At 33.8% G+C, this 15398-nt stretch overlaps 1 protein-coding gene across 1 annotated transcript in view; it reads left to right on the top strand.

The window, feature by feature from the left end:
- Nucleotides 1–15398, top strand: part of Pkc53E (Protein C kinase 53E) — a 193864-nt gene that overhangs the window by 168598 nt on the left and 9868 nt on the right. Inside the window, exons 2-4 of the mRNA XM_090109114.1 lie at nt 9743–9774; nt 11409–11491; nt 14831–14942. Coding sequence (XP_089965240.1) covers nt 9743–9774; nt 11409–11491; nt 14831–14942 — 227 coding nt within the window. The remainder of the gene's footprint in view (nt 1–9742; nt 9775–11408; nt 11492–14830; nt 14943–15398) is intronic.

The following is a 15398-nucleotide window of genomic DNA, read 5'->3' as shown; positions in this document are numbered from 1 at the left end:
TCATGGTAATACCGTCACGACATGGAGTAAGGCGACGATTTTTGTATCTTTGAATCGTACCAAAAAAGTTTTAATTTAGTTTATTGATTGATTGGTCGTTTTTTACGATTTATTTGTCTCATACATAAATAAATAAAAAAGCGTTTTCTAAAATACTATTAAAACTAATAGTCCTTACTACAATGTCTGAGTGTAATTTTTAATAAGACTCAAAGTTTATCCTTTATTCCAGCTTAGTTAGACTCGTTACGTTCAAGTTGGATCTTAACGTACGTTTCTATGGAGAAAAGACGCTCGGATGGGCATAGACAATAAGCTTCTACTGCATGTAAACTGATACTAACTGAATAAACTAGGTACTGGTTCTTGTGTCTACACTATTGTAAATATGATGTGCTCATAAAAGTGTGTAAGGGGAAATCGAAATCATAAAACATTCTCTTATGTATGTGTGGGTGTGAATATTACAACGAAGGTGTTCCGGATCTGATCTCCAGAGAAAGGTGAGAAAAAATCGATCAGGGCCAGATTGTAATTTATTTCTATTTGTTCGTAAAGCAAAATTAATCAAATAATTGTACTTGAGAAATTTCCCCTTATTCCACAGAGACGATTCTTTAAATTTGTTATCAATCTGGTGACCAGCTGTATACATTTATTTCCTTAATTGAATACACGAGCGGCACAAATTTGTCATTCCTTCAACGATCTATCGATACCACATCGGTACAAAGCATCCGTCTTCGGAAAACGAAACGTACAAAAGAAATTTGAACGTGTCAAGAATCGACGTGACCTTCCCAATATCTTGGCAGTATTTGGCGCTAAAGGTCCGACCGCACTACGTGACGTGACATGGAGCGACCTACAATTTTGCCTAAATAAATAAATAAATCGATTATTTGCAAGTAAACATGGTATACATAGGTGTTAAGATACATTATTACAGTTTAGCCGTCATTCAACAGCATGCAAATAAATACATTTTATAGATTAGATATAAATTTTACATGTCACATCTTTCTTAGTTTTATTTTATTTAGATCAATTCATTTGTTATTCATTCACATTATTATAATTTATATTTCATATTTCATATTAATACCTACAATTTCATAGAAAGAATATTAATCTGTGTTGCGTCGCGTCACTTCGCTACTTAGGTCTAGTGCAGCCGGACCTTTAGTCGTAATGCTTAGCGAGCGTTTCCCACAGTCATTCGTTAAAATATCCTCGACTCCATTCTCTACACGACTGTACTCCAACACCGTTGAAGTACAGTACAATCGTGTAGAGAATTCACTGAACGATCCTCGGAGGCGTAAGAGACGGTGGAGGGTTTAATGAAATATTTGAGACGAGCACTTTTCTTGCCAACGATCCAGGCTGGTAATAAGGCGAGTAATGAATTGTGATAAGTTCGCAAAGAATGCTGAGACAGGTGGAGGGTACTTGGCTTGAAGCGTATAATTACGCGTTTCATTCATACAAATTAGAAATGTATACTTACGAGTTGTTTTTCTTTGAATGGCTACATTAATTGTATGAATAAGCTGCTCTAATGAAATTTTAATTGACGCGTTGTATGTTTTGTTTTTCTTAATACTCGAGAATAATAAAAAGTATGTTTAGTAAGAAATACTTAACGGTTTTGGTAGGACGTTGCCGCTCATTCAGTTAGAAGGAATTTACGAGTTTGATAATTAAACAGCTAATGAAATCTTCTTTAATTATCTTTTAAATATAGTTACAATATTACTCTACGACATTTATGCATCAGCGTGTCGCTTAATATTTTATAGATCTAATCATGATTATTCTAAATATTACCTCTATTACTTATTCAACTTACCACTAAAACAATAACACCATTTCAGAAACAAATCTTTTAAACTAAAAGCGTACTCAGCTCTTACATTATGGTTGAAATCCAGTTGACGATAAGAGCCTTGCTGATTGCGGACTCCCCGGCGCCCTGCGATTTACTGGACCTCATTGCTCATTGATTGGTATTGTATGGAAACAATTGCTTCGAGTTTTTCTAGAAGTAGAATTTATAGTAATTGAGTCGGATAAAGATCTTGGGGAAACGTGGATATGAGGAGAAATGTGAATGATGAGGAAATTCTTCGAGATGTCTTGGTAAATTGGAATATTGAGATTTTTTTATTTTTTCGTGGATTGTTCTTGATTATTTTGTTATTTACTTTGGTACTTATAGGGTACGGTGTGAATATTTTTTTTTTATTAATTTTAGAATGGATAAGTTTGCATCGATATTCTTGGAGTTCTATCTATACCTTTGAATATAATTATAATAGAAAGGTCGTAGCTACCATATTCGAGCCAAATACAATTAGATATAACTTAATTGACTTGAACATTTTCTATTTAAGTGTAAAACCAATGCCTGTCTATTCATCAGCCACAAGCACCCACGATATTCATCTACATCCAGACTCCAGTGTTAGTACAAATATCAGTATTGTGGCCACGTCTATCTCATTCGTAAAGTTTGTTTCAAAGCGGCACAACCGGGCGCTATTTACGAGTTTTACTGTGATGTGACAGACAGACAGTGTGAAGGATTGAAAACAATTTAAAAGGGAATAATGTATGCGGTGTAATGAAAAATTTGTCGGTTTCTTGAAGGTGGTGGAGTTTTAGTACGTATTAGGAAATACATTATGTGTATATATAGTGAAATATATATAATGTAGATGTGAATGTTTGAGATAGGATGTTTGTTACTCTTTTCGGTAAAAAGTGCTGATTGAATATGGACTAGTTTGACACTTTGATTATTAAGTAAATACTATGTAATAAAATAATTTGCATGCTGTTTAATAACAGCTAAACATGTTGTAATATTATATTGTAAGTTATAACACCTTAAAATACCATGTTTAAATGCAAATATAGGATTTATTTATTTATTTATAGTCTCTGTAATCATATTATATAGATTTTTAACCGGATTCCACGCGTGCCGCCGTGGGCTACAGCTGTTATTCTTTATTGATATGTAGTGGGTTTTCTCATACATATTTTGGTATATAACATACCTACACACATTATGGAATGATAAGTTTCGTATAAAATCTATCGGGGCTAAAAAGGCACATTTATCAAAAATATATTAAAACACAATATAAACCACCAGTTGATCCTAGTACGGTACGAAATTCAATAGAAAAAACTTTATCACTAGCAATAAAACCGTCGTAACACAGTTTAATATTGTATTAGAGCGATCCCGTTTTTGCATAGAATTGCAATATTGCTAATATTTATTAAATTTCTCTTTGAATTAGCTTTTTATTATCTGTACTGTACTTAAAAAAACTCTTTACTTAATACAAAGGTACCTTCCGCTGGAAGGAAGGATAGAGATAGATAGATATAGATGGAGCTGTTATGAGACTCTCTGAAGAAGGCTTTTTAAAAAAACGAATTAGTATATTTTATAAGACAGCCGTCCAACGGAATTGGAATATGGAGAGAGATTGAACTTGGATGATATGGAAATGGCCAGGAATGTAGAGAAATGCTGAACAAGCGAAAGGGATGTAGGGTGAGCATGTTAGCGTACAGAGTACGGACATAACAGAGCGCAAAGAAATAACTGTCTATCTAACGCAGAAATAGAAATAGATATAGAAAATACGGTAAAATCATATTGAAGAAAAATCTTTCTCTCCTATGAAAATTCAAAGGGTAAATCGGCTATTACACAAAGCATATTCCAGAACGCAATGTTCTTACCAAAGGCTCAATAAAGTCTTTTGGCTTTTAATATCGCTCTATAACTGAACAGTTTCTTTGTGCAAAACTTGCTTTTATAGCGATTTCATATCTTTATGGTAATGGTTATTTATTGGAAAGATCAGTTTAGATTTGGATACGGAATTAGGGTAGTAAGTTTAAAGACTCCCACGCGAAACCCTATCTTACCTAAACCTCATTCCTACCTATACTGATAACAAAATAGTAAACAAACAAAATACTTCACATATTGACTTAAAAATTAAATTCAGGACTTGGCCGGACATATATTTCGCGTTGATACAATCTTCAAAGAGCAATTCTAACAATGCAATAAATTAGTCACATTCCACGCTAGATTAAAGTCACAATGAAAACACCTTAAAAATGATGTCATACAAAAATAATTTACACGTATAGTTAATGAGATATCTGAAACAAATGGGGATTTATCGCGTGGCCTCTGCCAAGACGTCTGCGAGTTATAACTGTATTCAATTGTGTACTTTATCGTCTATAGTTACGGATTAATTTGCAATTACGAGTCCCTTACATGTCTGAAGATGTCTGTAAGTTAGAACTGTAATCAATTGTGTACTTTATCGTTGAGAATTAAGGATCAAATTGCAATGAAAAGTACCTAACATGATAGTGCTATTAGAATCGTGAGCATATTTGCGTGTAAGTGGTGTTTTAGATGCAGTGGTTAAGGATTGTTTGATTCAGAATCAATTGTAAATAGCTTATAATCAGCACAATTTGATTCGATTGCCGGGATACAGCTTTCCTTAATCCTATACAGGGTAAAGCCTTAACCAATGCTGGCTAATTAATTCTATTAAATTGAAAAAAAAAACATTTTTTTTTATTTTATATCCGCTCTACATGGCAATCGAGCTGATGGTTCGTCAGATGGTGGAGGAAATGTGCAAATACACTGAATTATCAATTTTCATTTATCATTTAGATCTCATTAAAGTGCAAATAAATTGAAATATTTGTTTGTTTGTGCGCTCGTCTTGAACACTCGACTCTTCTCTACAGGTATTAAACATTAATCTGTCTACAGTAGAAGCAGATATTTGATATAAAGCGACGTTTACGCATTGCCTTAATAATATTTGTAATATAGAATTAAATTAGAAAATGTATTTATTGTGGCAAGGTAATTTATCGTTTATGACTCAGCAATATGTGTGGTTTATTTAGTTTATTGACGTGACAACGTCTTATAATTCGATAAAGCCGGCTGCACGCACGAAAAAACATGACATATGCGGCGTTACCTCGCTCTGAGGCGTTCCGTGTAAGGCTTGAAGTGCGAGCGAGAGCGCGGAACGAACGACAAGGAAGCACAATCGGACGTTGTCACGTTCAACTATCGTCAGTAAACCGACTTTACAGACAACCATTTTTTTATATTTATAAATTAGAAATTGTTATCCCAATCAATTACCTTTAACACTAAAGTATTTTAAACTATAAACATTATCATCAATATATAACGAATAAATAAAATTTATAGTCACTTTGTATCAACGATTATATCGCGATCGCAGCATCGGATTGAAATTTTAATACTCCCGAGAAATTATCGGAATAGTGAAACAATTGGAGTGGAGCCAAACGCGCCGGTGTTAATAATGTCGACTAATATTATTATATACTTGGCATTTTATTAATATAACCTGAACTGAACAATGCGTGGTAATTTTATGGGACATCCGACGTTGATGTGTAGCTAGCGGATTGTTCCCGTTTTTGTGGCTCCCGGTGGATATGATTAATAGGCTATTTTGGAAATTTATTTGTTGTTTAATCTAATTTTTGATGCAGTGTTATGATCTTGAAGTTGTTTATTTATTTTTTTATTTATTATACTTTATTGCATTGAAAATACATAAATACATATAACAAAGACAATACTACAGAAACAGCAAAGGGCGGCCTTATCGCTAGGTAGCGATATCTACCAGGCAACCAAACAATCAGAGGAAATAACGTTAATAAAAACGAAAATATAGAGTTGTTGTAGGGAACAGATGCATTGTTTTGATAAAAATCAAAGTACCAAACAAAATAAAGATAGTTAGGAGCGAATGCGGATTCTCTAAAATATGGGAACTAACTGCTACCTAACGCTTTTTATGCGCTGCTCTTATTTTTAACTACGTGTGGATCTGGAATACACACTACATTGTTTTATTGGAATTGTGAAAAAGGCAAGGACTTACTCTATAAGGACCTAAGTATACTAGGAGGAGTACTTTGCTAGGTAAAGATATGTTCTAATCTTCTATGCTAACACTTTTACCCCTTTACCCAAGTGACGTATTTCCATAGAAAACACATTATCTATATTCAATAATTAAAAGATAATCGTTCATAATTATATTCACAGTTCAGTCCAAAACACACTCTTTTGTCCTGTAAATGGATATGTGATGCTCATAGAACTCATACAAATTTACAAAACAAAATGGCCGCTTCATGACCACAATACGCGAAATCAAACAGCAAATGTGGTATAACAATGAGATTTTCAATATATCACTGTGTCTATATTGATTTTGCCCGCGGCTCTACTCGCTCGCGTTTATCAATACAGCGGTACTATAAAAAAATATTTATTTTGTAAAACTGCTGCTCTTGTATTACCATTGAAACAATACCTTTTGTTAACGCTATTGTGGTTTCGGTACAAATGAATATAGAGATGAATAATGCTGTTTTTTCAGTTCTGTACTAAACTAGCTGCGCTCCGCGGTTTCACCCGTGTGGTTCCACTTCTGTTGGTCTTAGCGTGATATATAGCCTATAGCCTTCCTCGATAAATGGGCTATCCAACACTGAAAGAATTTTTCAAACCGGACCAGTAATTCTTGAGTTTAGCGCGTTCAAACAAACAAACAAAATCTTCAGCTTTATAATCTTAGTAGGTATAGATTTATGTTAAAGATATTTATGTTCAAATGAAGGGTTTATTTCTATCTCTTTTATTGATATCGGGTTATTCATGTGTCTATTTTTGTTTAGAATATAAACAAACATTTATCGTCTCATACCGATGTTACTAGTATGAGATGACGTATATAATGCTGATTCAATTTTAATTCAATAAATAGAAATAAGATACACTAAGCAGATTTTCTGTTAGTGTATTTACATGCTTAATTGCATCTAAATCTTAATTAATTCCGCGTTTTGTTTATAGAATTCAATGTGTGTTCTTAATACTAATATAGATATTAACCAGAATATATCAGAATATTTGTAAGAAACGGCATCTTTAAAAATTAAGTAGGTAATCAAACAGAAATTGTTTTCACTTGGTAAAACGATTTTAGATAATTTTTATTATCTTCTCTATCCTGTTAAGAACTAAATATATTTAAATTTAAAAGAATTTCCGTTATTTCATAGCTGCGTAAATAAGCTGCGAACGGATATCTTCTTATATATAAAATTCTCGTGTCACAATGTTAGTCTGCATACTCCTCCGAAACGGGTGGACCGATTCTCATGAAATTTTCTGTGCATATCGGGTAAGTCTGAGAATCGGCCAACATCTATTTTTCATATGTACCACGGGCGAAGCCGGGGCGGACCGCTAGTATTTCCATAATAATTGAATCCCCGAAGTATGAGGGTATTAAATAATTCCCTTTAAGAAGTACGTATTTGTAGCAATCCATACTAATATTATAAATGCGAAAGTAACTCTGTCTGTCTGTCTGTTACTCAATCACGCCTTAACTACTGAACCAATTTGCATGAAATTTGGTATAGAGATATTTTGATACCCGAGAAAGGACATAGGATAGGTTTTATCCCGGAAATCCTACGGGTACGGGTTTTTCTTTGAAAACGCGGGCGAAGCCGTGGGCGGAAAGCTAGTTTTTTATAAAATAAACGTAACTCAAGGCGGCTTCATTCATATTCCTTTTGATATTAATTTCTCGTTCTGTCCCCGGGGAAGTCTTATATTTGCGTCTCTTGAGATTTTCATCATAAATTGTTGCTACGTTACTTTGTAAAGGTTTAGCGATATTTAATTTTGGATTCTAATTCGGGGAACATAATGGAATTCGGTTAATCAGATCTAACAATGAGTTATGCGGTTTTCAATATCTTAATATGTATATATATAAATCTCGTGTCACAATGTTTGTCCTCAATGGACTCCTAAACCACTTAACCGATTATAATAAAATTCGCACACCATGTGCAGTTCGATCCAACTTGAGAGATAGGATAGTTTAAACATGTAGGTACCACGGGCGAAGCCGGGGCGGACCGCTAGTGATTATTTAAGGATCAAAATAAAATTAATCGTAAGACTAAAGTAGGTATTAAATTGGATACATATGACAATATTATTAAAAGAATATCATATCTTATTATCTCACGGTTTTAGTATATCTCTTATCTGGTATCCGGCTAACCTCCGAAAAAGAAAATTTGAACGGAAGTTTAGTTCAGACAGGTGTAATATTTTTATTTTGGGAATAGAATAAAGGTTATCTATTAAAATTCCACTAAAGCTGACAACGAAGCGTGTATATTTAAAATTATTATTTCACTGTTAGTAAGTCCATTTATCGCTAATAGCCTATATTACGTTTTATCACGTTAGGACCAAGTGAAGAGTAATGAGGGGAAAACCGCGGGGCACAGCTAGTGTCTTAATTCATTTTTCATAAATGTATGAACACAGAATGCACTATTGGATTTAGCAATACATCTTTACACATAAAATGTACGTATTTCGTTTGTATCACCAGCCAAATTGTCAAATGAAAATGCAGACCATAAATATATGCCAATTTGATGTATTCAAAGTATCACGAGACGCGGTAGAGCAGGTAACGAGGAATTGAAGTGCGTTATAAATTACATTCCATCTACAAGGGATTTGGTTCTATGCCAGCGTAACCACTACGACGGAAACTCGAATGAATCTCGAATGGAACTCGATATTGTAGCACACTTGTTTGGCATTAAATGATTGATTATGAGAACTATTGATATAATATTGAGCGCAACTACAACATTAGCAGCAACAGTTTTATTTCAATTTTATTACACGTACTTTATACTGAAATCAAATATAATGAAATCAATTCCGTAACAAGTTCAATCTAATCGCGATAAAATAACCAGTGACGTTTTCATTTTATTCGTTTTGAAGCAGTACTATTGTAATGGGCCCTCTTCGCAATGGGCAGCGTTAGGCGAACAATCACGATAGTGTAGCGGTAGGCCTATGTCTATGATCGGCCGTCATTGAACATGTTTATTCATAATCACCGTAATGGCAAACATCGACGAGCATTTGTTGGGCCAACGTTGCCCATTGTGTGGAGGGCCCATATATTAAAAAGTGAGAACTCGTGGTAGGGATGACTAGGATTTTTCCTGCATCTTATTATAAATGTCTTGCGGTAAATTCATTTTGTACGAGATGTATTTTGCAGAGTTGTCGTTTCAAATGACTGCAACGCATATTCAATTTGCGTCAGGAATAGATTCAATCGATTCTCAATTTATTTTGCAATATCGTTTTTCCATTACATGTACGTAGGGTTTCTTTAAGAAATATGGAAATGTGTTTGGCGGTCTACGTTTAGGATGCAGAAAAATTATGTTTACTGGAGAGTACCTTTCTGCGGATTTGTTTCATTAGGTAATTAAAACTTGATTACACCTTTTGGGTTAAAACCAAAAACAATGTGTACATAAATGCAGAATCTAGTACCTAATAGAATTTATCAAAAATGTGGATCGCGACATTTATTATTTACACCTGTTTGAATTAAAACCAAAAACAATCTTTCTTTATCAATACATACAAATCATCTTCCTGACACCAGCTCACAGCTAGGTGTAAAACACCTTACTAATACTGAATAAATACATTTTATCTTTAAGGAATTTGTTATTGAAATAAACTAATAATGTTTTTTGTTTGTTTCAGGGGATTCGGTAAACAAGGCTTCCAGTGCCAAGGTAAGCTTCAATATCTTTTTTTTTTATATTTTAACAGTGCAGTAAGAAAAAACAGCTGTCAGACTAAAACTGTTTCAGGGTTTGTTCCTATTAATTTTTTAATTATTACACAAATACATGACTATTCAATATTACATAATAATAAGAAATCGAATTGACCCAATCATAGATAGCATAAAACTAAGAAAAATATTCAAGACTTCTGTACAGTATCAATTGCAGAATTTACTATCACTAACCAGCAGCTTATTCCACTTACATTATACATTGTATTTACAACTAGCTGTGCTCCGCGGTTTTACCCGCAGAGCTCCTCTCCTGTTGGTCTTAGCGTAATGATAGGCCTATATCAGTGGCGTGCATTCCATAAAGACATAAAGACACTGCCTACCCTACCATTTACCAAACTCTGATCAATATTTAATATGCATAAATGAAATTCACAGCGTCATTAAATTTTATTAATTGCGCAATGTAGTTATGAAATAAAAATATATTTCAAATATATTTTAGATCCATCTATCGGTATTTTGGTAGCATTATTATCTAATTTCTATATAACACCGGCTCGGCTCAAGTCACTATTCATGCGCTGCACTAGCGCCGCCACAGGACCCAGTACGTCACGGGACGGCAAAGACACAAACTATCCGTGTCTAAGTTTTTATACGTGTGCTCTGCGTGTCTACGCATATTTTATATGTTGCGTGCCTATAAACACGGCACACTGATGTAATAAAACACACAAACACACAAAGTAGGCAGTGTCTTTTTACGAAGATATACGAATTAGGTACGAACCGAATTCGGAACTACATCGAAAGTCGAAACTGAAGTTGAATATGCGACCAATTTAAGAAGTGTGATAATGTATACAATTTTGTAGCGGTAAAGACCATCTGAAAATAGTATCATTATTCGTTTGTTTTGTTTTGGAAATAACAAACGTTTACTTTGAGGTTAAATTTGTTTTTTGAGAAAATTAATAATGTTTACTACGACAATTTGCAAGTGAAGTGTTTTGAGAGTAACTAAATAGATTATGTATATCATCAGTGTATTTTGTAAGATAATAAGGCATACCTAATTTAACGAAAAATTCTTATTTTTGTTTTATGAATAAACATTTATCAAACAGAGACTTAGTGATAGAAAAAAGAGCCGATCTATACCGGAATTTGTAATACACAAAGGTAAAGTTAATCATTAATTACATAATATAGAATACTAGTTAGGATATCATACCTACTTTGACAATTATTTTATAGATAATATGACCTATGTTCGTGATATGTTTTCCATTATTTTGCGGAAATAACTACTATGTATCTCCAGTCAAATATCAGTACTGCAATATGAAATATGTATTAGTTTTTATCATTACAATATTTCTGCCTACCCTGTCCAAAAACTCTGTGCACGCCCCTGGCCTATATAGTATATAGTCTTCCACGATAAATGGGCTATGTAACACCGAAAGAATTTTTCAAATCGGACCAGTAGTTCCCGAGATCAGTGCGTTCAAACAAACAAACTCTTCAGCTTTATAATATTATTAAAGAATTAAAGATTATAGATATTATCAACATTTTGTTTACCTTTGCCTTACACTAACCAGCTAATTCTTCTTACAGTATGCAGTTTCGTGGTGCACAAGCGATGCCACGAATATGTCACGTTCACGTGTCCCGGGGCAGACAAAGGGGCAGATTCCGACGTAAGTAACCAGTTCAAATTACAGGTAATTTAATAAATTTGTAGTATAGAGTTAAAAGGGTACAAGGAAAAAGTAAATATTGGATTTGGTACTATGAGAACAAGTTGGAAATAGTATCGGAAGGTATGGCATTTTTAGAAATAGATTCCTGCCCCCCTAGTTAAGTGGCTTTCTGTTAGCGTAGCGTTCAATAGAATAGACTACGAATGTAGGTATGAGATTGACGTAACCTGTAGATACGTTTATCTACAGCCTACGTCAATCTCATACATTCGTAGTCTATTCTATTGAACGCTTCGCTAACAGAAAGCCACTTGACTAGGGGGGCTGAAATGGAGAAGTCTATAAGAATGTTTAAGAATGCGTGTTAATCCATACTAATATTATCAATGCGAAAGTAACTCTGTCTGTCTGTCTGTTACTCAATCACGCCTAAACTACTGAACCAATTTTCATGAAATTTGGTATGGAGATATTTTGATACCCGAGAAAGGACATAGGCTACTTTTTATCCCCGGAAAATGACGCAATCCTGGAAATCCCACGGGAACGGGAACTGCGCGGGCGAAGCCGCGGGCGGAATCCTAGTAAAAAATAATTTGTATTGTGAATAACAACATTATTGTATATATACTAAAATTGAAACTTGAACTAATATGAAAATGTTCATGTTCGTATTATCTGATTATTTGTGAGAAGTAGATCCCGTAATAGTTATTTGACTTACTGGAGAAAAACTTATGATATTCATCGTCTGAAACGGTTTAATTCCTATTACTATTATAAGAGGATATTTTCCTCTATAAAGACTTCCACAGACCTTTGAAATTCTAACAAAATGGCTTCCACGCTCGACGAATAAAATTCAAATTGTTATTCAATAGAGGAACATTCTGGAACGATGTCTAATGCGCTTTTGTATTCATACCTGGGAAAATATGGCGCATTCTGTTATTGTGATTTTCATATAAATTGTTTCGTATATTTCGCGAAGCTAGAGAATAATATGATATTCATAAGACGACAATTTTCGTACGGATAATTAAATTAATTGAAGGTACTTTAGGGTTGATGTGTGACAAGATTAAGCCTGTGGTTTTGCTCGCTTGAAAGTTGAATTAAAATGGCCTATATATTTCAATTCATAATCATTGTATTCAAAATTTCCCGTTAATATCAAAGACAAATCGGTTCATAATTTTTCGTGCGAAAGGTTTAATAAACATAAACGCATTCATCCAAGATTTTTCAATGCTTGGATAAAACTTATCCGTCCAATAAAGTATTTCACGATAATATTAAAATGTCACGTAAACTGTCAAATACGGGCAATTAGAATACTTTTTAAAATGGTAGTTTTATACATTATTCGACGAATAAGTTTTATCCAAGCATTGAAAAATCGGCCCTTATTCAAATTAACTCGTCATAATATAAATAAACTATTTACCAATCGTTCAAAAATCAGTTTATAAACTGCTTTTACAAAACAGAAGAGCTTACAAGATTTAGAAGATTAGAGTGTAATATTTTAATTTTTAATTTAGAAACATTACGTGATATATAAACATTATAAGATTCGAGAAAATAAAATATAAAATATCGTATACATTTTTATTCATAATACCAATAAATAACAATATCCAATTTGAAATTTAATCCAAATATGAAAAGAGTAATTGTTGAACATCAATCTTGTTTTTGGATCGCGGTAAAATTACTTTAAATTGAACGAGAATTTATTTTGCGTAATTAATGAGAGCCCTTAATAAGGATTGCTGACTGGAGCAATATTTTTATTGTTGTAATTAATATTAGCTGTAGGAAAACATAAGGAATGCTATATTGAATTGTGAATAATTTTGAGATTGTGAATCGGATGTAACTTAATAATACCTATAGGTAATATGAATAACTATAAAATGTTTTTTTACGGTGTATAATGTGAAAATTAAGTTGAAAATGTTAGTTTTATTAAGTATTTAATCAAATAGAACATAACTTGAGAGTATAAGATAAAGTTTCTTATTGGCGTATAAAATTCATGCAGTATTCTTGATCAATCTATGTAACTAAACTCTTCAGTATGAATAAATAGTAACACCCCTAGAAATAAAAACAAACAAATAAGAAAAGTCAACATTAACTCCATTATTTACGCACTAGAAAATACGAATAACATAAACTCAATTTCAAAATTCAAGGTATAATAAGCCTAAAATATTCGCGCCACGAATTGACACCTCCCAGTAATTCGCGCCAAAGTTTTTCGGAGTAACAATCAAAAAGTTTTAATGGTTCCTGTAAAAAAGTGCGGTTAATCTGCTAAGGAATTTGCTATCCGTATAATCTGTGGATGCCTGCTTTGTGCATGGTAAAACTAATCTCGATAAAAGTTTGGAAGCAATTTTGATAGAAAAGAAAGTTGGAGATTTTTGGCTGGCTTATGGGTAGTGGATTTTTTGGAGCAAAGAACGTTATTGGTGAAAGTTGACGAATATTTTGGTGGATTGTCATCTCAAAGGCATTGAGAAATTGAATTGTTGCCCACATTACAAATTTAATAACAATACTAACATTTTTATTGAAATATAGCTAAAGAATTGGACATCAGTTTAAATTGCATGCTATATGCATCTGTTGAAAAAATAATATGTATAATCACGAGATGGGGACATGGGACTTTATTTTATTCATAGATTGTATTAATGGTTTTAGTTTTTTTTTCCGACGGATTCTTTAACAAAAAGACAAATCGGTTTGGTTATTATCTGCATTCTACTAGATATAAGATAGTGTTTATGTCCAAGTCTAGGGTCTATAATTTCGTTAAAGGGTCCTTACTAAAATCCTTCAAGTGTTATGTTTATCGCGTGTCGGGCCCGTTTATGGACCATAAAGGTTTTATTCCCAAAAACAGGATGTTGTACATTCACTTTTATGGCGCATATTGCTGCGATTATGATTGCGCAGGGATTTTACTGAATTTAAATAACTGGATAAGTTTTGCGAAATTTCGCCATTAAAAACGGATGCAAAAGGATAAAATATTATTTGAATAAAATTTAAATAGGAACATTTTTCGTGTTTACTTGACATAAAAATAGAAGGGGATAAAACTTGTCTACGTTAACGTATGTTTGAATCGAGTAGTTAATAAATTGCCTAAAAAGTTATTGTTGTGGTAAGACTAATGATAATATAATAGATTTGTTGAAGAACAGTTCACTGGGTTGACTGAAGAACCAAACGTTCACAGCATGGAAGCGAACTGGGTAAATCATTTCATTCGGTCATTTTCTAGATTAAAACAGGCGTATTTTACATGTACCACAACAGGACACTCGTACCAGGCACAACTTCAAATCGTGCACGTACTCGTCGCCGACGTTCTGCGACCACTGCGGCTCGCTGCTCTACGGGCTCCTCCACCAGGGCCTCAAGTGTCAAGGTACTCCGGGCTACGGAGCTTCGCTTTAACGCTTCTCTTCATTCGCAGCTCGCTGGTGCTGTCCACGCTATCTTTATCTTACTCTCTAGCCAAGTTTAGAAGTGAAACTTCTTTGGGTTGATAGTAAAATTTCAAGGTCGCGTCATGGCACTATAAAAATGGAGTAAGGTGACGATCTTTGCCTCTTTGAATCTCGCCAAAGAAGTTTCACTTCTCACACGTGTGCTCGACACACACGCTCTTTTTTCTTTCATCTATCAGCTTGTTTTCATTGTTCTTATTTTCCAAAGGCCGCGTACGCCCCCCACAAATGGAACAATTGGACATTTATAGCCCCCACGTTTTGCGACCACTGTGGCTCGATGCTACACGGTCTAGCACACCAGGGATATAAGTGTGGAGGTACATGACGGTGTTAGAGACGCATACTGGTTCAATGGCGGAGACTTGAACACT

Source organism: Colias eurytheme, chromosome 13 (genome assembly GCF_061535395.1).
Source record: "Colias eurytheme isolate Ceu_HAF_F1 chromosome 13, ilColEury1 Martin Lab GWU primary, whole genome shotgun sequence".
Taxonomy (NCBI): Eukaryota; Metazoa; Arthropoda; class Insecta; order Lepidoptera; family Pieridae; genus Colias; species Colias eurytheme.
Note: the sequence above shows the minus strand (reverse complement) of the source record. Positions and strands in the feature narration are given on the sequence as shown.